At 60.5% G+C, this 19,680-nt stretch overlaps 1 protein-coding gene across 1 annotated transcript in view; it reads left to right on the plus strand.

Moving 5' to 3' along the window:
* The window catches only part of DSCAML1 (DS cell adhesion molecule like 1), a 110,695-nt gene that overhangs the window by 63,062 nt on the left and 27,953 nt on the right, over positions 1-19,680 (plus strand). Inside the window, exons 4-6 of the mRNA XM_075723223.1 lie at positions 16,604-16,750; positions 18,115-18,393; positions 19,279-19,554. Coding sequence (XP_075579338.1) covers positions 16,604-16,750; positions 18,115-18,393; positions 19,279-19,554 — 702 coding nt within the window. The remainder of the gene's footprint in view (positions 1-16,603; positions 16,751-18,114; positions 18,394-19,278; positions 19,555-19,680) is intronic.

Genomic DNA, 19,680 nt, shown 5'->3' on the forward strand with positions numbered 1-19,680 from the left:
AAAGAAGCTGGATGAGGGTGGTTTAGTGCTTGTCTCTCGTCCCTTGCTTGCTGTGAGCTGCAAGGGGTCCATGGCTGATGTGCCCCGGGCGCCTCTGCTGTGGTGCTGGGGCACCCCTGTCCTTGCAAGGGCGAGCTGCTGGTTTTGGTCCAAGCTCTGTATGTGGTAGGGATGCTGCCCTGTCCAGCAGCTTTGCTGAGGGTTGGTGGGAGCTGCAGCCCCAGCTGCTGGTGCCCGAGCGCCGTGTGCCCTGGCCCGTCCACCTTGAGCAGCTCGAGTCAGATTGCTCCGAACCCTGACTGCAAACCCGGCAGCAAGAAGCGTCTCTGGGAGTAAGGGCCAGAGGGTGCCTCTCGCCCTGCGAGCAGCTGCATCAGCGGCGCCTGAAGCGGCTGGCGGGGTGGGGGTGCGGGAACCGCTGCCGGCCGGCGGGCGCTGGTTACCATGGGGCTGCTCTTCTGTGCGCACCGTGGGTTTTTATATGTGCAACAGCACGGCTGCGTGGGACACATCAGCTCCGCGTTTCAGTATGCAGAGCAGAGCGCTGCGATAACGCATTCAGCAAATTTCTCCATGTGGTTTTGAACAAATTGCTGATTGTTTTTCCCCTCATTATTCACCTGACAGAGGAGCGGGTTGAGTAATTAGTGGACGCGCGTGAACTTTGCAGTGTTTTTATGAATAAAACGTTTGCGTGCTGGCTGGATATTGGCCCTGCTGCTTTAGCTTGTGCACTCGCTAACGTGTGTCAGCGAGGAGCATCGCTAGCCTGTCCTGTCCTGCCTTCCCTGGGAGAGCTTGGCTTTTTGCAGCGAAAGCACGCTCATCCTTCCCGACAGCAGCACAGCTCTCTGCTCCACTTGTGCAAAGTGTGCACACGTTGCCTTCTGTCTCGCTCGTGGGTGAGGAGCCTCCTTGCGTGGCTGCGTGCGGGTGCTGCGCCTGCCCCTCCTCGCTCCCAGAATCGCCCCGCCGCCCTTCCAGCGCAGCGTCGGAGGCACGCGTGCGAGGCAGCAGCTGCTGAGAACGGTGGCCAGCAAGGCTTGAATAGCAGCTGAAAGGGATGATTAATTTGTATCCCGTCAGTTTTGAAAGGCTTTTTGGAGGTGAGATCTGGCTGCGGCACTGCAAGGGCAGAGGGACCTGGGCAGGGAGAAGTGCGGGTGGTCCCAGGCTGGGGAGGGACGGAGACCTGGGTCCCTGCCCTGTTTGGGGGGGCCTGGACTGCAAGGCTGTCGCCAAACCCTTTAGGGGGGAGCATCCCGTGGTCTGTCACCCTTGGAGCTGGACACGAGCAGCTGGATGCTGCGTGCCATCCAGGGAGGGACTCTCCGGCCCGTGCCACAAGCTGTCCCTCTGCGTCCCCATCTCCGCAGCTCCCTTCTGCGCCTGCCCTCCTGGGGTGACCCAGCCGTGGTGGCTTCCCGGCGTGGGCTGCGGCCCCTCGGTGGCAGCCGGCTCGGACGAGGCCAGCCGTGACTGCTGAAGCTGGCGCTGAGGCCTCGGGCTGTCCTGGCACAGCGAATGCTATAAAGGCGTCACTGAACCGTGCAGAGCAGGAGGGAGCCTTGGGCAGAAGGCCAGTGGCCAAGGAGGTGTCCCCCCAGGCCGGTGACGACAGCGGCCGCGCTGTCCTCGCGTCCCTTGCCCCGAGCGATGCTCCGACCTGGCAGGGGTGGGGGTGGGCACCTCTCGAGAGCCTTTCACGTTTGCCCGAGATGAAGGGATTCATCCTGAATGTCACTGCAGGGAAGCAAATTGAAGGCAGGAGGGGGCTGGAATGAGCTCGGGTCTCAGATAAAACTCCGTGTGCGTGCACGTGTGCTGCAGGTGAGCGAGATGCAGCAGGTCACACCTGAGTCACTGGCGAATTACGGGGTCCCAGCTCCCAGGAACCGCACACCCCGAACCGAGCGTGGTGTGGGTGCCGGGGGGGTCATCGTGCATCTCTGTGCCATTGCGACAACAAACAGCCGTTCCTCTCGGAGGGAGCGTGCTTTCCCAAAATAATGGGTGACCCAGCGGCGATGCCCGGGGCTGCCGGACCCTCGTGTGCCGCTCCCCACTTCCCCTAGGCTAAAGCTGAATGGGGTGCTAGGAGCTGTGTTGGGGGCCAGGGCGTCCCCCAGCCCGCTCCGGCCCCGGGCACTCGGAAGGCAGGTGAGGGCACGTCGTAACAAAATCTCATCGCATTTAAAGACTTTGAGCCACATAGAATCCGCTCACTCTCCTGGTAAGCTGCCCCAGCATCTCGTTACTTGTTGCTAGGAAATTGCATCTTGTTTCAAGGTTGAATTTGCCGAAGTTGAGCTCCCGGGCCAGGGATACTGTTGTGCCGCTGTCAGGAGGCCACGGGATCTCTCTTCTCCGTGTCTGCAGTGACCAAGCCACTGCTCGCAGATGGCTGTTGGGGATCGTGCTGCATCCCACAACATCTGACTAATTCTTGCTGCCCTAAATCATTTTTGTGATCCTGTTTTGAACTATTCCAGCATTTCCCTGCCATCCTCGAAGCATAAACTGTTACTGACTGAATCCCCCCAGCGCCAGGAAGGGATCGCTCTGACGGCAAGCGCCCGTGCTGGCAGCGCGTTGCCAGCTTTGCCGACGAGTCCAAAGGCTGCGGACATGGATCCTGTCGCCGGGGCTGGGAGGGATTGATTAGTAGATATGTCCACGGACAGTGGGTCTATGAGTGGTTACTAAAAAGACCAGGTAGGGATGTCCCCGCTTGTGTTCCTGATGCGACGGGGGATGCTGGGCAAGCGGGAGGGAGCCGGACTGCAGAAACGCCTCGTGCGCCCTCCTGGAGCAGCGTCTGCTCTTGCTGCTGCCGGGGCAGAGCACTGGGCAGACGGAGCATCCTCCTGACCCGCTGTGGCATTTCTTATGCTCTCGGATAGTTTGGTTCGGCAATCGCATCAGGGCTGCGTATGGCTGGGAGGCTGCTCTTCTCCTCCTCCTCGCTGATGCTCTGCTTGCTGTAGCTTTGCCTCAGCACCCTGGCTCGAGGGAGCTGCCTGCCCCTCTCCACAGCTGGTTTTCTGGTCGAGTCCCCAGCCCAGGAGGTACTGCTTTCCTTCCGAGGGCCTGCTGGCATCCTCACGAGCCTCCTGAATCAGATGCCTTGCAGTGGAGCACGACGGTGCTGGCAAACTGCTGGGGTCACAGCAGCGCTGTTCTGCCCTGGTCATTACTTGCTGCAAGTCTCTGTGCTACCTGGCAAAATCGATCAGCAAGGATTTTGAGAGGTGTCTAGAGGGTCGATAAAGAGGAACAGCATTGGGCTGAGTCCTGGAGAGCGGCAGAAGGAGGAAGACGACCAAAGTCGGGGCGCATGCAGTAAGCATGGCCCCGGAGCCCGGGTGGCACCCCGGCTCCTCCTGCCCCGGCTGTCGGACCCTTCCCTCCTCCCCTGCCAAAGCGCGTGTCCTGGCACACACCTGGCTTCTGGGCTCCCTCGTCAGCATCCCAGTCACCAGCCCCACTTGACGTCGTGGCAGGGCAGCCGGCGGCCTGCCTTTCTTCTCGGGGAAAAGGGTCCCCGCTGGCAGGGAGAGGGAGCACGCAGCCCTCCGGCGCGGCTCCTGGCCCTGCTGAAGGAGGCAGGGCAGCGCTCAAGTACGCTTCTTTGTGAGAGCCACTGCCTTGTGAGAACAGCTAAGTATGCTGACAATAATAGCGATAAGGTGGCCCTGGTAGCACGCTCTCATCCTCGTTCGTGGTGAAGGAGGACTCTTCAGTGGGATTACAGCGCGGCTGTGGCACGCTCGTGCTGTCCTGGTTTGCAGAGCCGGCACCTCTGCTCCTGCTCCAAGTGCTGTTGAGCGAGCGCTCTGAGTCGGCCAACTCTGCTCAGCGTAGCCGTAATTTATGGTCCAGGTGCCAAATCTGTACATAAATTCTGCTAGGTGAGCAGGTACCAGGGTTCTTCCAGGCCCCCCTGGCAACGTGCTCATCCGCCGACGTGCAGACTCCTGGGGCCCGCAGTAGGACCGGGGCAGGGGGCAGGCGCTGTGAGGACCACGGCACATTTCGTGTGCCGCTGTCCCCTCTGATCTACGGTGCTTTGGGTGTTGCTGGTCCCTGCGGGGTGCAGGTGTTAACGCTGAGGCTCCCACAGCAACCAGACATGTCTGTCTCTGTCAGAACTGCTGGGTCGTTAAACAAAGCCACCGTGGCTGGTTTTGTTCTTGGACCTCTAACTAGGTCAACGTACGTTTGCCTTGTCTTAATAATTATTGATAAGATGCGGCGGACTGTGTGCCGTGCAGGGAGGGGGCTGCTCCTCCTCCTGGCCACGCTGCCAGCGCTGCAGCCCCCGCCTGTGGCAAAGCTGCTCCTCTTCCGTGGATTTGCGCCGTGTCGCTGTCGGGGGGAGCGACGCTAACGCAACGCGAGGGTTGTTTCCCCCTGTGAAAGCGTGCAGCTCCCCAGCCGCATGCCGAGCCCTTTCGGCACTGGAATGTGGGTGAATGGAGACGGGCTCATGGCGAACCGCCGGTGGCTTTTGTGGCTGCGGAGATGTTTCTCTCTTCTCTCTCCCTTCCAAAGAGATGGCTTGGTTCATCCGCAGCAGGCATTTCGGTCCACGGGCTTGCTGTCAGCAGCGAGCAGTGGTGCTCGGGGAGCAGATGGGAGGCGAGGGCAGGCGATGCCCCCCACCCGACCCAGCAGCCCCCTCCTCTCCCACCGCCGGCCCCCGCCAGCGCTCCTGGCTGCAGGGCAGCTGGGGAGGGCGAGGAGAGATGCTTTTCCTCCCGAGTCACCGGCTCCAGCGGGGCGGACGAGAGGGAGGAAGGAGCGGGAGCGTGCCACGGGCCGGGAAGGGTCGCTGCGTGCTGCCTCCAGCTGCCGGCAGCCCCCGAAGGCGGGCGGCGATGGGGCTGTGCCCGCAGGAGGGGCTCGTGGCGGGCTTTGGCACACCCGGCACACGGGTCCGGTGGTTTTGGGGGTGCCTTCGTGGGCGTGGGCTCCTATCTGTGCCGCCTTAATGAAAATCTGCAGACCAGCTCTCTGAGCAAGGCGAAAGGCAAAGAATAAACCCAACCACCCTCTCCAAGCCGTTGAGACTTCAGAGCCGAAGAGGAGGTTATGTCCTGGGGATTTTTTTTCTGTTGCTTTTCCAGCACTAATGAGCAGGGAGGAAGTTCTGCTCTTTGTTCGAGTCGCGTTCACTGATTTTTTTCCCCTGGTAAGTGGTAGGGAGGGGAGGAGGGGATGCGCCACGCGGGCCTGCGAGCGTGTCTGCGTGAACACGTGGGGCTGTGGCAGCGAACGGCAGCATGGGATCGTTCCGCTTTACTCCCGAGTTTTAGGCAACAGGAGTTCCTTTTGTGAGGCTTTTGGTTTTTCTCATCAGATCAAAACAAGGTCTTGGCTTTAGCAGGATTCCTTTAAGCCTGGTGCAGGGCAGCAATTTGCAGCTCTCTTGCGCATTTCTGTGTTGCGGAGGGAGCTTTTTGGCCTCGAGACCTTCCCCCGCAGGCTCTGGGAGGCTTCTGGCTTTCTTTTCTGCAGTCAGAGCATCCCCAACACCAATGTTTTGGCCTTTGCAAATAGGTCTGTTGATGCGATTCTTGCGCTGCCAGGTGTATTTCTGGCTGTAGAAATGCAGGCTGCAAGAGGATCCGGGCTGTGTGCTTGGGCTCTGCTCTCCCCTCCCTCCAATTCAAGGGTTTTTTAAAGGCCGGCTGTCAGATTTGCAGCAGCCTATACATGAAGACCAGTGCGAAGGCTGGGTGCTTGCTGGGTGCCCTTGTTCAGGTGGTGCACGGCTGCTGTCTTGTAAAACTTCACCCAGCTCTTCCTCTCCTCCTCACCCGAGGACGGCGGCGGCGGGGCCGAGTCGCGGCCAGCCCGGGCTCCGCCGCCTCGGCACAGACCGGCTGGCGGAGGCGCTGCCGGTGGCGCGCTCACCTTGGCCGACGCCTTCCCGTAGGGACCCTGAGAGCGATGGGCGCTGCCGCCTGCCCTCGCCCATCCCAGCGCCAGCCGCCCCTCCGCCGGGGGCTCGGCGGGACTTTATCGTAATGCAGCGTGAATTTCATTAGCTCGTTTGTCTCTGGCTCCCTGAGCCTGGAGATAATTTAATCCAGAGGTGCCGTACGAGGAGGAGCGAGGTTTAGTCTGCAAAGCTTAATAACCCGCTTCGGCTGCCGCGGGTAAAGCTGAGCTTTGGGCTAGTCTGGGCGGCCGGGGTAAGGCTGCTGGCCGCGCTCAGCGGCCAGGGCGAGGTGTGACTCCGCGCCCTCGTGATCTCGTTAGAGGCGTTTCGCGGCGTGAAATAACAACTGGAGCCACGGCGCGAGGTTTGCGCAGGCCGCTGCGGCGGGAGCGAGGAAGCCGGCTCGGGAGGAGATGGTTCCCTTACACATGCGTCTTATTTTCCCTCTGCCTAATCAAGGGAAGGCTTACTTAGCAAGCCGCAAAAAAATCATTACATATGCTGCTAGTGGCCTGGTTAATGAAGATCTACAGTTCTCTGGGTAGGAAAAGACGACCTATATTTACCGTATGTAGGAAGACATCTGTCAGCTAGAAGCGCTAGATATCCCAGCGCAGGTTTGTCCTGCTTTCTGCAGGCTCTGAATTGCAACTGTTTTTAAGCTCTGATGCAGACCGAGTTAATTTTAAGATGACTGTTACTATTCTAAACATAAGGAAGGGCATATTTAGCCTCTCAGTACTCAAGAAGGCAAAACCCCCTGCATGTTTCTAGTAATTTTTCCCTAACAGTTTGCTCAAAACAACAACAACAAATCCTATTTGGTTTCTGCAAAAGAATATGTTCGAGGGTGATCGTAAAATAGATTATTTTTAAATCTGCAGATGGTTTCCACATATTCCTCCTCAGCTCACTGCAGCTTTCCACCTCAGTAAACTGGTTTGTAATTTAGCCGAGGGCTGTGGAGCAAGCGTTCTGTCGTCTTGTTTTCCTTGTTCGACTCCTTTATCCCCCCCCCCTCCGTTTTCTGTCCCCTTTCTCTTTGATTTCCCCTTGCTTTTCCCCTGCCAGCGGGCGGGCGGCGTTGCGATGGGCGCGAAGGCACGGCTCGCCACGGCCGGCTTTGCAGCCGGCGCGCCCCCCGTCCCGCGGCCGAGCCCCCCGGCCAGCCCGCCTGGGCAGGCGCCGCGGAGCCGGGGGCGCGGGGGGCTGACGGGCGATGCCACGGCTCCCGCTCCTCCCAAAGAGCTGGTTTCTCGGTGGGGAAGCTCGGCCGCGTTGGCCACGGAGGTGCCCGCTCCCGTCCGCGCGATCCCCTCCGTCTGACGGAGTTACCCGGGTGTTGGAGCGGCCCCGCTCAACGGGGGGGCTCGCCCAGCCGCTCGTGCCGCGGAGGCAGGCGGTCGAGGGCGTCTTACCGCGGGGATGAGAGATGCGCGGCCCTGAGAAAGATAATTAGAGAAAGGACGCACTTTCAGCCCTGCCATCGCGGCTCTCCCCCCTCCTCCCCGCTCCCTGGAAGAAAACACCGCTTTTTTTTTTTTTATTTCTTTGTTCTTTCACGGTTCGGCATTATAATTATTGAGATTTCACTGCAGGGCAAAATGATCATTTGACAATGTAAGTGAGGAAAATAATTCTCGTGTTATCCAGCAGCCTTACTCTTATTATAATTATGGCGAAACTCCTGCAGACTGAAGTGGGGGCAAAGAATTTCCTCCTATGCAGGTATTTGTCTTTTCAAGATTTCTCCGGCTTTGATTGCAGATGCGAGGATTTTTTTCCCTCCCGTATTTTTAATAACCCGAGGTTGTTGATGGATGGCAAAGGACTGAAGTACCTGTTGTTTTCCCCTTTGTTTTCATTAGGCGTTTTCTATTTCTGTCATTCTCGGCGTTCGTGATGGATTTTTACGAGCAAATATCTTGGTTAGAGCTATTCAGAATTGTTTGTACAGCAACGTCTACAGCGGCACCAAAACCCAATTAAAAAATCAGGGGAAATTTGACAAAAAGCTTCAAGTTAGCCCCTCTTGAAATGGGGGGCAACGATCGCTTGTTCTGTGCCGCCGGTTCCCGCTCGGCGGGCGGTGGGAGCCAGTGCCAAGGCGGGCGGTGGGAGCCGGCGCCGCGTTGGTGGCCGGGCAGAGCCGCGCGTTCACCGTCGCCTTGGTCTGGGCAGGCTGGGGTCGGGGCACCTCGCGGGGCCATTCTGGGAAGGGTGTAGTGACGAGGAGGCCATGACTGAGGCAACACGAGGGTGCTGCAACGTCGTCTTCCCTCGCCCACGGCGTCGGCAGCCCCGCCGGAGGAGCCTCTCCGGCCGCGCGTCCTTTCCTGCAAACCCTCCTTCCCGGGGAGCGGGCCCCCCATGTTCCCCGCGCCGTATCTCATCCTGTGCCGTACTTTGTCCTGTGCCGCCGGCCTGGCTCCGGGCATCCCTTGCGCCGGCTCTCCGGTCTGGCTGCGCCGGGGCTGGGTGCCACGGCGGGGGAGCGCGTCGCGGTGCCGCGGCGAGGGTGGTGAAGGAGTCTGTTGTCCCTGTTACCCTGGGGCTGATGGAAATGAGCTGACAGAACAGAGACAGCATTAGCCTAATTATGGCCATACACGCTACCTCGGTGGTGGATTTTCCTTTCTTAGAGACTTCCTGTTTTCCTCTTTGAGATGCAAATTTTTGCACAGTCCTCGATCCAGATTCTCTTCTCATTAGCATGAAATCTGACTAGTTCCGCGGTTTTTTAAATAGTAAATTAAAAAAAAAAAAAAAAATTGAACGCTGCGCACCAAGTAGCAGCGAAGCCCCTGCGACTCTCGGGGGCAGAGGGTGGAGGGGGCTGGTGGGGAACGTGCTGAAATCTTTGAGGAATGGCCGAGCCTCACGGGCAGCGGCAGTCTGCCGTGCCAGGCTGCTCCGCTCTGCACGGCTGAGCGGGAGGCAGGTGCCAGGCGGGCAGAGCTGCAGGAGCCGCAGCGCAGAGCCCGCAGCGGCCGGAGACCCTGCCCAGCTCCGAGCCGAGCCCCCAGCCCGCGCCGAAGCCGCTGCCGCCGCCGGAGCAAAGGTGGACGCACGCGTTCAACCTGTGGACAGAAGCCTTTCATTTTGCTTCCTCCTGGAAAACGAGGCTCGTCGTAATAGGGGGTTAAAAAAAAAATGACACTAGAAAAATCATTTTTTGAAATGAGTGTTATCTCAATGGATTTTATATTTTTTTTTATGCCTGCCGTAATCTCTACCCGCTGCAGCTCAGCGCTGGGAGAAGACGGGTAATACATCTGAAGCAGACGGCACTATTTTGCGGTAAATGCCACTCTAGTAATATTCAGCTCTCCTTGGAAATAGAAATACAATTCTCGCCGAAGCGATGCGCACGACAGGGAGGTGCGGCGGCGTGGGCTGGGCTCGGGGAGCCGCGGTGCTCTCCTGCCGGCCCCGGGTCCGGATGCGCCCGGGGATGCCTTTTGCCTGCCGTCGCCTTTCCTCCCCCATTCCCCAGCCTCCTTTCCCAGCCCCCCCCGCTTTCTGCCACGTAATGAGTTTGATAAGAAATTGTCTCGTTAACAGGATTAACCGTGGAAATCTCTAGTCCCCTCCTATTCATTTTGTAATGCTCTTCATCCTGTTCTGTAATTTTCTGCTGGTATTAGACGGCTCCGGGCCACCTCGGGAGATTAATTCCTCCTCCTCCTTCGATAGCGCCAGCGCGGCTGGTGCCGGGGGGCGAGCCCTGGCCGCGCTCTGCAGAGCTGTCCCGCACCGGGGAGCTCCTCCGCCTGGCTTGGGTCAGTGAAAGTGCGTCGCTTTCAAAGTAACCTACGCAAAGAAGTGAAAGTGGCCCCGAAGCCGCCTCCTTCTCACCGCCTGCGCCCACGTTGGAGGCGGATTAAAACCCAGAGAGGCAAACTCTGCTCTCGTTTCTGCCCATGTGAATGCGATTCTGCCGGTAGCGGAATTCTGGGTTTAATTCCAGGAAAATGACTCGCAGGACTGGCCCTTTGGTAAATGATTACTTGCGATTTAGTAACTCCTACCAGCCCTGCAGGATGCCTTGCTTCCGAGGGAGTTAATAGAAGGAGACCTTTCTTAACATCTGTTTTCCCACGTTTGCCAACTCATGAGCCCGTATCTGGGAAGCAGCGTCCAGGTAGCGGCAACAGCGAGTTGAGTCAAGTGGAGAAGGAAGACGTCTGGAGCCACCGCTGAGAGCGCGGTGGAAACAACACATGGATGAAACAGTGCGGCACCAGCAACATTTTTCGTTTTCTCAGGTGAAATGAGGTTAACGTTGGTGATTTCCTGAAGCACCTACCTGGACTGCGTTCGCACCTCTGGAACGCAGCCTTTTGCTTTCCCTCCCAAAAAGCTTCCCGTGCACAAAATCGGAACTTCTCTTATGCCTTCGTCGCCCAGAGAGAGAAATGCAGATGGTAACGCCGTTGCACCGAGAGTGAAGTGACAGAGATGCTAATTGTTACATGGACTGTAAGGTTTCAGGAGATAACGCGTACTTCAGGACAGGGAGAGCAGGGGCACCGCGGGGCCGGGGAGCTTTAACAAGGTGATTCCCACCCGGCAGATTCCTTGCGAAGGCAGTAATTTATTCACCGACTTTCGCTCCCTGCAATGCGAGTGTCCGGGAACAGATTAACTTCCTCTGCTTCGCTGGAAGCCGTTTGTCATGCTGCTGGTGATTAATTTTTGCAGTGGGGATCTCCCCCGAGCAGCTGGCGAGAGCCGCGAGGTCTGGAAAGGGTGGGTCTGGCCGCGGTGCTCCCGGTGCTCCGCTCGGCGCGCGTGCGGGCCACGTGCCGGCTGCGGGGAGGACGATTGCCGACGCGAGTAGCTGATTTTACCGAACCCCTACTTGTTTCGGTGCGCGTTTTCCTAAGCCCCGCCAGGAAAATCCCTGGCTCCGGAGGCCGTTTCTGCCGGTGAACCTGGCTGCCGTCGGTGCCCCTCGGCGGGGCGATGCCCCAGCGCAGAGCCCCGGCAGCGAGGCAGAGCCCGCACCCCATCTCTGCAGATGCTCGCCGCCACGTGCCCCTGGCCGCCGTCCTCTTGCAGGCTGGCTGTGCCGCGGGTGAGAGCAGGGGGCCCGGGTCCTGCGCCTTCACGCGCGCCGGCTGCAGAGCCGCGTCCCGCATGGGAGCTGAAATCCGGCCGCTGCCAGCCGGAGGCTGCGGTTGACTCCTCGCTACAGTCGTTCACGGCGGGTGTTCGTACTCCGCCGTGCCGCCGGCTCTCTCCGGGCTGTAAATACAGTGGTTAGAGCCAAACTCGACGCTCGGAAAAACCCACGGCCTTTCCTTTTGTGTTTGTTGACTTGTCCCCGGCAGGCTGGGGTTCTGCAGGTAGTTCTGTAATGCGCTAGGAGCCAATTCACTGGAAAAGGACCCGCTGCTGAACGTGGCATGGGCTCCGCTGGCGGGGAGCGAGCAGAGGGCAGGCCCTGTCCCCCGGCTGAGCCGCGGGGGCAGAGGGCTCGTCCCTGCCCCGTGCCCAGCCGCAGCCGGGTCCCTGGGGTGCCGGGAGCGGGGACCCGGCACCGCAGCTGCCGGGCAGCAGTGTGACGGGGAGGTGACCATGCCGTCCTCCTTCTAAACCTTGCCTGCTTTTTGCTTCTCTCTCTCTCTTTTTTTGTTTCATCTCCATCTCAGAAAAGCCATTTAAATGCAATTCCGTTCTTAAAACCTCTCCTTCATGCATGCCTAATGAATGTCAGGCAAGGGGCCCGAGCAGGATCCAATCTCGCCTGGTGTCGACAAGTCATTTGGAAGAAGCCCTGGGAGCGCGCCCGGTTTTATTACAGCGTAATTAGAAATAAAATCTTGTTGCAAGAGGAGAATGAGAGATGGGTGTTAATCCTGTAACGGGAGGAGATGGAGCCGTGCTTATAAAGGAGATTAAGGAGGGGAGGCGGAAGCCCGTCACGACTCCCCGACTTCCACCCCTCCTCTGCTGTTTCCCCCGCTCTGGCTCCGCAGCAGCAGGCAGGCGTGCGGCTGGCGTTCCTGCCCGCGCCTGCCCACGCTCCTGCCCGCGGCCGGGAAAGGGCTCGCGTCGGGGCCGCGTCGGCTTCTGGATCTCTCGGTCTGCAAGGGGGGGCTCCTGGCAAAGCCTCCAGTGCCTGCAGGAGCAGGCAGCTCCCCGGGGAAAGGGCAGCGCGGGCAGGCCCCGGGAGCAGGCAGCCGCCCGTGCCGTGCCCTCCCCAGCTACCGCAGCTTCTGGGGACGAGGTTTCTGGGGCACGGTGCTCTCCTCAGGCGAAGGGCCGCTCCTCCTGGAGCGAGGAGGAGGAGGAGCCCGTCGCTCGAAGCCTGACCCACTTGCTCAGCTGGCCTCGGTTGCGTTGCAGATGCCCACGAACTTTCAAGGTGGGACGGTTCGGCTGGGCGCGCGGCGGCACGGCTGCGCGGGAGGGACGTGCTGCCTTGGCAAGGGCTGGGGAGCCGCGACTGCCTTACGCCTCCCCTGGGAGCCCGACTGCAGGCAAACACGTAAATAAATCTGTCGGGCATCGTGCGGCTCTTATTAAATTTGCATTGAGCTCGCGTCGCGGTTCCTCTTTAACGCGTCTGGGATGGATGGACGGACCTTTAATCTTGGCACCCGAGCCAGGCCCCCTCTGCTTTCGGCATTTGCGGTGGCACGGAGCTGGGCTCAGCCCGCGGAGACGAAAGGCAGCTCTGGTGCGCGGCCACCGCCTGCCAGCCCGCTGCTCTGCCCCGCCGGGCGCTGCGTCCCGCCGCTCCGGCCGTCCTGGGCAGGGAGGTGCCCGAGATCCGTCCGGCAGCTGGCGGAGAGACGGGGCGAGCGGTGCCGTGCCGTGCCATGCCACGCCGCGGTGGTGGGCAGGCGTTTCCGTGCTGGCTGGGCTCGCTGGCCCGCCCCGGGGAGGCTCCTCATCCCCGGGCGAGCCCCGTGCCGGGCAAATGGCAGCCTGGAACAGCGGCCGCAGCGGAAAAGTGCCATTACAGCAGCGGCGGAAAATCATGGGCTTTGTTCTTTGGGGCTTCCCTCTCCATGCCTTCCCCCCGGGGAGGCGTTTGTCGCTTTAAACGTGGCCAGAAATAGCACCAAACAGTTATTGGATTTGTCCGGGATGCCTTGGGGTGCATATGCTCAAAGTATGGCTAATTCATAAACGTTGGCACCTATTGATTCTCTAGCAGTTAAAATAGACTGCGTAAGGAAATATTGGCCCCAGAGTACCAAGGGAAAGTTATCTCATTAGTCTTATGAACTCTAAAATGTGCTCTCTCCAGAAGCCCTGACCCCATTGTTTTTATAAATCTATATTGGATGGAGCAGTAGCTGGTAACCTGTATCGACTGTAATTTTTCTCTCGAAATTGGAAGGCCCTTGGGACTGACGCTGGAGTTTCACGGCCCCCACAGGCAGCCGGAGGCGGGAGAGGATTTCGGTAACAGCGAACACGTGTGTGTGCGCGTACAGCAAGAGACCCTGCTAGCGCTTGCCGTGCAGGAGAGCCCCCCCCTCGCCCTCGTGCCTTCCCGGGGTGAGGGGCCAGCTCCCGGGGCCGGCGGGGCTCGTGGCTGCCCTGCTCCGCTCCTGCCGGGGCAGGCGAGAGGGCGCGGGCGGCTTTGGCGAGGCGTTTCCAAAGGCAGCACCTCAGGTCTAGCTGGAGGAGTTATTAGAGGCGCATCGCTCCAGTCTGGCCACGGATGTACTTAATCCTCTGCTTCCCATAAAGCTTTTCCTGGCAGGCAGAAAGATCTGATTTTATTCGGCGACCTTCGACGTTAATCTCGCTGGCAAACTCAGCGATAAGTCACTTCGGTGGGGTCTCTGTCGGAGCTGTTTACATCAATTATTGCCCTGCATCTCTCCCTTGAACCAGTGTAACGCTCCTTGACCGAGTTACTTGTCTTTTTTTGAAGGGGAAAAAATAAAAAGAAATACGGAACCTGTGCTGTCAGGTCGTAGACCTTACATTTCATGCAACGGCATCTTCAAAGCCGTGGCTTGCAAGGGGGCGGATGCCTCCCGCCGCTGCGTGGTGGAGAGGTGGATGCTCAAACCCGCAGATTTCCTGCCCGTTCCCGTCTCTGGGGCCGATGCTCTGGCTCGAGCCCCGTCCCGGAGGCTTGGGCTGGGGGAACCGGGGAGCTGCAGCGGGCTGGGGGGGCCGAGGGTCCGGGCAGGGCTTGGTTTGCAGTCGCGGTCAGCAACGCTCTCGCCCTGCCCGCTCCCACGCGTCGCTCTCCTCGTCGTCTCCCACTGTCCGGGCAGGAGCTCGGGGCTCCACTCCCCTCCACCTCGCCACAAGCGGGAGTTTGGCCGCGTTCCGCTCCTCCGCTGGCTCCTTGCGCGTCGCTCCGGCTCTTGCAGGGCTTTGTTTCCAGAGGAGGAGCGCAGCGCGTCCGCAAACAGGGCTGCGGTTAACCGTGCACCGACGTGCGGGGAGGGGGAGGCCGGTTGGGGCTGCCGAGCACTTTGCAAAATACGGCCCCTGTTACCATGGAAACTGGCTCCCCCCCGCCTCAAATTCCAGTGCAGCCAATGCTCTTCGCTTACTGGTTTGATGGGAGATGCAAAATTAATGTTTAATTTGCATGTTATTTCAGTTGCGCTTGCGGGACTGCTCCCCCTTTCCCTTTCATGGAGGCTCGTGCGAATCCCTCGGCACCTCGGATCGGCGGCGCGGAGCACGGGACTTGCGCCGCTGTGCATCCGCTCCCAGTTGCGTGCTGGTGCGGCGCGCGCGCTGCTGCGCTGGCCTTGCCGTGCTCTAGCGTGGAGGCAAAACCGCACCTGAGGGTTTGGCTGGGGTGCCCCTGGCCCCTGCAAGCAGGGATGGAGACGTGGGGACGGCCACCCCGGTGCCCGCGGCACCCCGTGGGGCTGCCGGCTTGCGCTCCCACCGCTTCCAGGCAGAATCCGTATGAGGCTGCCAGCCTGGCGGCTACCTCTGCCTCCTGTTAACCGCAGCCAGGTTCACGTTTTGTTAAGGTTGCTATTTCTTTGCTGGTTGGTCCCTAATGCTCTCATATCAAGCAATTAGAGTCAAATATGCACATCCAGCTAAGCTGCAGCTGGAATAGGGTAGTGCCAGCAGAGCTCAGGGCTGCCATCGCCTTGGCTCGTGCCGGGGATGTGCTCCGCTTCCCTGGGTGAAAGCCCTGTTTTCTGCCAGCCCCAAGCGCTGCTGCGGTGGGCAGGGAGAGGCTTTTGCGGTCCTGCCCCGGCAGCGGGAAACCAGGCTGCTCCGGGAGCCTGTGCCTTTAGGTCCCAAATTCCGCCCGTGTTTTTCTTGCTCTTATGCATTGAACCACGGCACCTTCTTCCGCCTAAATTGAGAATATCTAGGCGCTTCTAAAAGGCGCTGGAAGAAAAGCCAGCTGATTCTCCTCAGCAACTAGGTCCCGCTTTACCAAGCGTGGTGCAGGACTCGAAGGAGCCATTTGCAGCCATTGCTGATGTAAAGACTGGGTTTAAAGGTTTCAGCTCTGAGCATTCAGCTCCACTAATTACCTTCTGCTCCGCTGCATTTGCTGTGTTTGGCAGGGGGTGGTTTGGCTGGCGACACGGCGCCGCCGAGCAGATGGACCACCCTGTCCCGGCTGAGGCTTGGTGGTGGCTCGTGCTGAAATAAACCCCGACGGCCCCACGGAAACGGGGGTCAAAGGCTCCTCTCCCCGCTGGCGCTGGGGCAGGGTCACGGCGTTTGCCGGGGGGCAGGGGAGCTTCTCTCCCATGCCTCCGCTCACCCTGCTCTCCACGTAGCCACCGAACTGTGCCACAGCACAGGTCTTTCTATTCACATTAATCACTGTTAATATTCGTGACGAATTGTAGCGGTCAGGCCGGCTTCGCAAGCGAGTCGAAGACTTCTTTCCCCGTGTGCACTGGCGTGCGCCAGGCTCCCAAACCTGCTGGCTGGAGGGGGCTGTGCTGCCCTGCCTGCTCTCCTGCCGTCCTCCCCCAGCGCTCAAATATCAGCTCAAGCCCTTATTTGTTTTGCCATGCTTCTCAGTAAGTTAAGCTAATTATTAACTCAGCGGGACGGATTCACTTTTAATTGCCGCGTTGCTATGCAGCGGCCAGCGACGTGGCGCTGCGGCGGAGCATCGTGCCGGCGGAGCATCGTGCCACGCGCTCTCCTTGCCCTCTGCGGCCACCGCAACTCCGCAGCCAGCCCGGGCAGGGAGGGGAGAGGGCAGCGGGCAGGCTGCCTCGGCTAAATCCCCTGAATCCGACCCCCGGGAGCGCAGGTGCGTGCAAGGACACCCCAAGCCCATCTTTGTGCCTGGGCGGGTGTGTTTGCCGCAGGATGAGTGCTGCCACCGAGGGAGGCAGGCTGTTGCACGCCCATGGCTGCTGTTGCACGCCCACAGCTGCTGTTGCACGCCCACGGCTGCTAAGGCAAGCGGTGCTGCTCACCTGTTTTGGCCCAGCTTCGCCAGCCTGCCTGAAACTTCAGCCCCTGAAGGTGAAGCCGGAGGCTGCGCCCCAATGCAGTCGGGGTGTGGGGACGCCGAGGAAGGAGCCGCTTTGCCTGCCTGGCTCCTGCCCACAGCTCCGGTGCCTGCCCGGAGTGCAGGGGCTCTGCCTGACCCGGGTGCCGAGAGCCTGGGAGACGATGCGCTGGGTCGGGGCTGGCTTGCTCACTCTTCTCTTCCCTTTGTGTCTCCAGAAAATAGGTTTTTTATTACTTCTTATGGAGGTTTGTACATATCGGACGTGCAGAAGGAAGATGCCTTGTCCACCTACAGGTGTATCACCAAGCACAAGTACAGCGGGGAGACGCGGCAGAGCAACGGAGCCAGGCTCTCGGTCTCAGGTGAGCACGCGGCTGTCGGCAATGCTGGCCTGGCTCCTGCGCCTGCGAGGGTGTCCAGCCCTGCCTGCGCGCCCGCTCCCCTGCCCGCGCGCCTGCTCCCCTGCCTGCACACCACGGTGCCCGTTTCCCCGCGGTGCAGGAAGGAGCAATGGCATCGCTACCTCCCGTCCCCGCTGTTAGAGGACATCCCGGTGCGGGGGGCACGAGGTCCCATCGGGGCTGCGCAGGGGGTTCGCGCTGCCTTACGTGTGCCCCCCGAGCACGCGGCCCCTCCGGCGCTGGCCGCGCAGAGCGGCAGCCCGAGCGAGAGGCGATGGGGTGCGACGCGATGCGATGTGACAGCCCGCGATGTGAGCAGCCTGACGCGATGTGACGAACGTGCAAGCGATACTGCAGCGCAGGCAGTGCAGTCCATAGTGCCGGGTGTCTCGGGGCGCTCCTGGCTCCGCTGACTGCCCAAATTACTCCGCTCGGGAGGGAGTTCGCCCGACTCACAGCCACGTCGCCGCTCCCACCACTCAGCCGCGGCACGCCTGCTCTCTGCCATATGCTTTTTCCATCCTCGGGTGTGCGGGTTGTGGCTCCCGCGCTAGCTCCTCGAATTAACCCCACAGAGGTAGGGAAGGGGTCTGGGATGGCTGGGCTGGGGCTTGCCTGACTTTGCCCCAGGCTCTTGGAGGCCCGAGGGTCCCGGTCCCACCCGTACCCGTCCCGCCGCACAGCCCTCGAGGGGCGTGGGCAGCCGCCGGGTGTATCGTCCCCTCTCTGTGCACGTTCGATCTGGCCCGGTCCCCTCCTGTTCGCTGTCATTATTTACACGTCACGGCGTTTTACTTCTGCTTGGGAGTAATGAAAGAGGTTTCTTTCCCCTGGAATTTAATTTCACGCCTGAGACTTGGTGATTAATTTTCTCCTTTCCCAGCTGCCTGATGGGCCCCTTTGCTTGTAAATTTTGAAATGTGCCACAGAATTTGTGTATTTTGCACCAATTAGGTGTCACCTTGAGTAATTCCTCCGGTGCTGAGTTTATTCGTCCCATCAGCTAGCGAGATGCATTTCCCACCGCCCCGCAAGCCTGCTGCCCCGGCCACCGATGGCCGTGCCGGCCGTGCCAGGTGGGACAGGCCACCCGCTGCCTGCGCCGGCCCCGTGCCCAGCAGAGGATGCGGCTGGCGTCCTGCGCTCCTGCCCGGCAGAGCCGCCGGCTCACGGGGATGGGGAGAGCCGCTCTCTCCCGGCTGATGCCGAGGGCGCGCGGTGGTACCGGTGCCACCGTGCCAGGGGCTCGCCTGGTGTCCCTGCGGGGAGAAGCAGCCTCGCCGCCTCCTCTTCTCCGGGTGAGCCCGTTTCCTCTCCGAACCCAGACCCGGCGGAGTCCATCCCCACGATGCTAGACAGCTTCCAGTCCAGGGAGGTGAAGGCGGGCCGGCTGGTGGAGCTGCCCTGCATCGCCTCGGGCTACCCCAACCCGGCCGTCCGGTGGATCAAGGACGGGCGCCCGCTCCCCACCGACAGCCGCTGGACCAAGCACATCACGGGGCTGACCATCAGCGACCTGCGCGTGGAGGACAGCGGGACCTACATCTGCGAGGTGACCAACACCTTCGGGTCCGCAGAGGTCACGGGGACCCTCACAGTCATAGGTGAGAGCCGGCGGGCAGGAGCGGGGCACGGCGGCGGGGAGACCTCTGTCCCGCTGCCCGGGGCGCGGCTTGATAAAGCCTTCTTGAATATAAAGCCTTTATAAAGATAAAGCCTTAAAGGTTTTATACAGCCCTATAAATTACAAGCCTTGTGCTTCAGCGTGGCGTGTCGCACGCCTGGAAGCTGCCGTCCTGCGACGCAGCGTGTCCGGCGAGGCGCTCGGAGCGCTTGCGGGAGGATTATTGTGCTGCAGCAGCGCATCTGCCGGTGTCCCCTGATTTACCGCTTCAGTCGGGGCAGGGAGAGGGGCCTTGGGAAAACTCGGAGCAATACCGGGGGATGTAAATTGCTGGATGGCAATGTCGGTTTTACGTTAGGTGTCTTTGCGCTTTGTTTTGTTGACTTCCCTAAAATAAGCTCCAGCCAAACAGTAAATACCATCTGGGCAGGCCAAGTATTTATCGTGTGCTTTTTGTTCCTGGGGGTTCCTCCTGTCGCCGGGATCCCAGCGGGAGCAGAGCTGCTGGGGCTGGCACGCACCATGCCCACCTTACCTGGCGCAGTGCCGCGGTGAGCACACCAGCAGCCGCCCTGGCACGTCCCCAGCTCGGCACTGTCCCCCATCGCACTGGCCGCATCTTCTTCCAGCCGTCCTGCCGCCTCCGCGACGGCACCCGCTCTGCTGGCCCCCGGGGCTGACATTAAAAGCAGGGGCTGTCAGCAGGGAGGACGGTGCGGGGGGACCACCTGCCTTATTGCGCGGTGACGTTTTACATGTAGTTGGGCTGGCGCTTCCAGGGTAGGAAAGACAGAGAGAGCACAGTAATGACGAGCCGCTCCCAGCACCTCCAACGCCTCGCCCGCTCTCGCCCTTTCTCGCACAGACCCTCTGCGTGTGACCCTCACACCAAAGAAGCTCAAAACGGGCATCGGCAGCACCGTCATCCTCTCTTGTGCCCTCAGCGGGTCCCCCGAGTACGTCATCCGCTGGTACCGCAACACGGACCTGGTGGTGGTGGATGACTACATCTCCATCCGGGGGATCAGCAACGAGACCCTCCTCATCACGGCCGCACAGAAGAGCCACTCCGGGGCCTACCAGTGCTTTGCCACCCGCAAGTCCCAGACGGCACAGGACTTCTCCATCATCATGCTGGAGGGTGAGCTGGCTTCCTCGGGGCGGGGGCTTTCCTCTGCCCCTCTCCGAGCCACCGCAGCCCCGGGGCGCGCCGGGATGCTTTGTGCATGGCTGGAGGGCAGTGAGACCCGCCGGGGTGGGGACTTCT

Source organism: Pelecanus crispus, chromosome 19, assembly GCF_030463565.1.
Source record: "Pelecanus crispus isolate bPelCri1 chromosome 19, bPelCri1.pri, whole genome shotgun sequence".
Classification (NCBI taxonomy): Eukaryota; Metazoa; Chordata; class Aves; order Pelecaniformes; family Pelecanidae; genus Pelecanus; species Pelecanus crispus.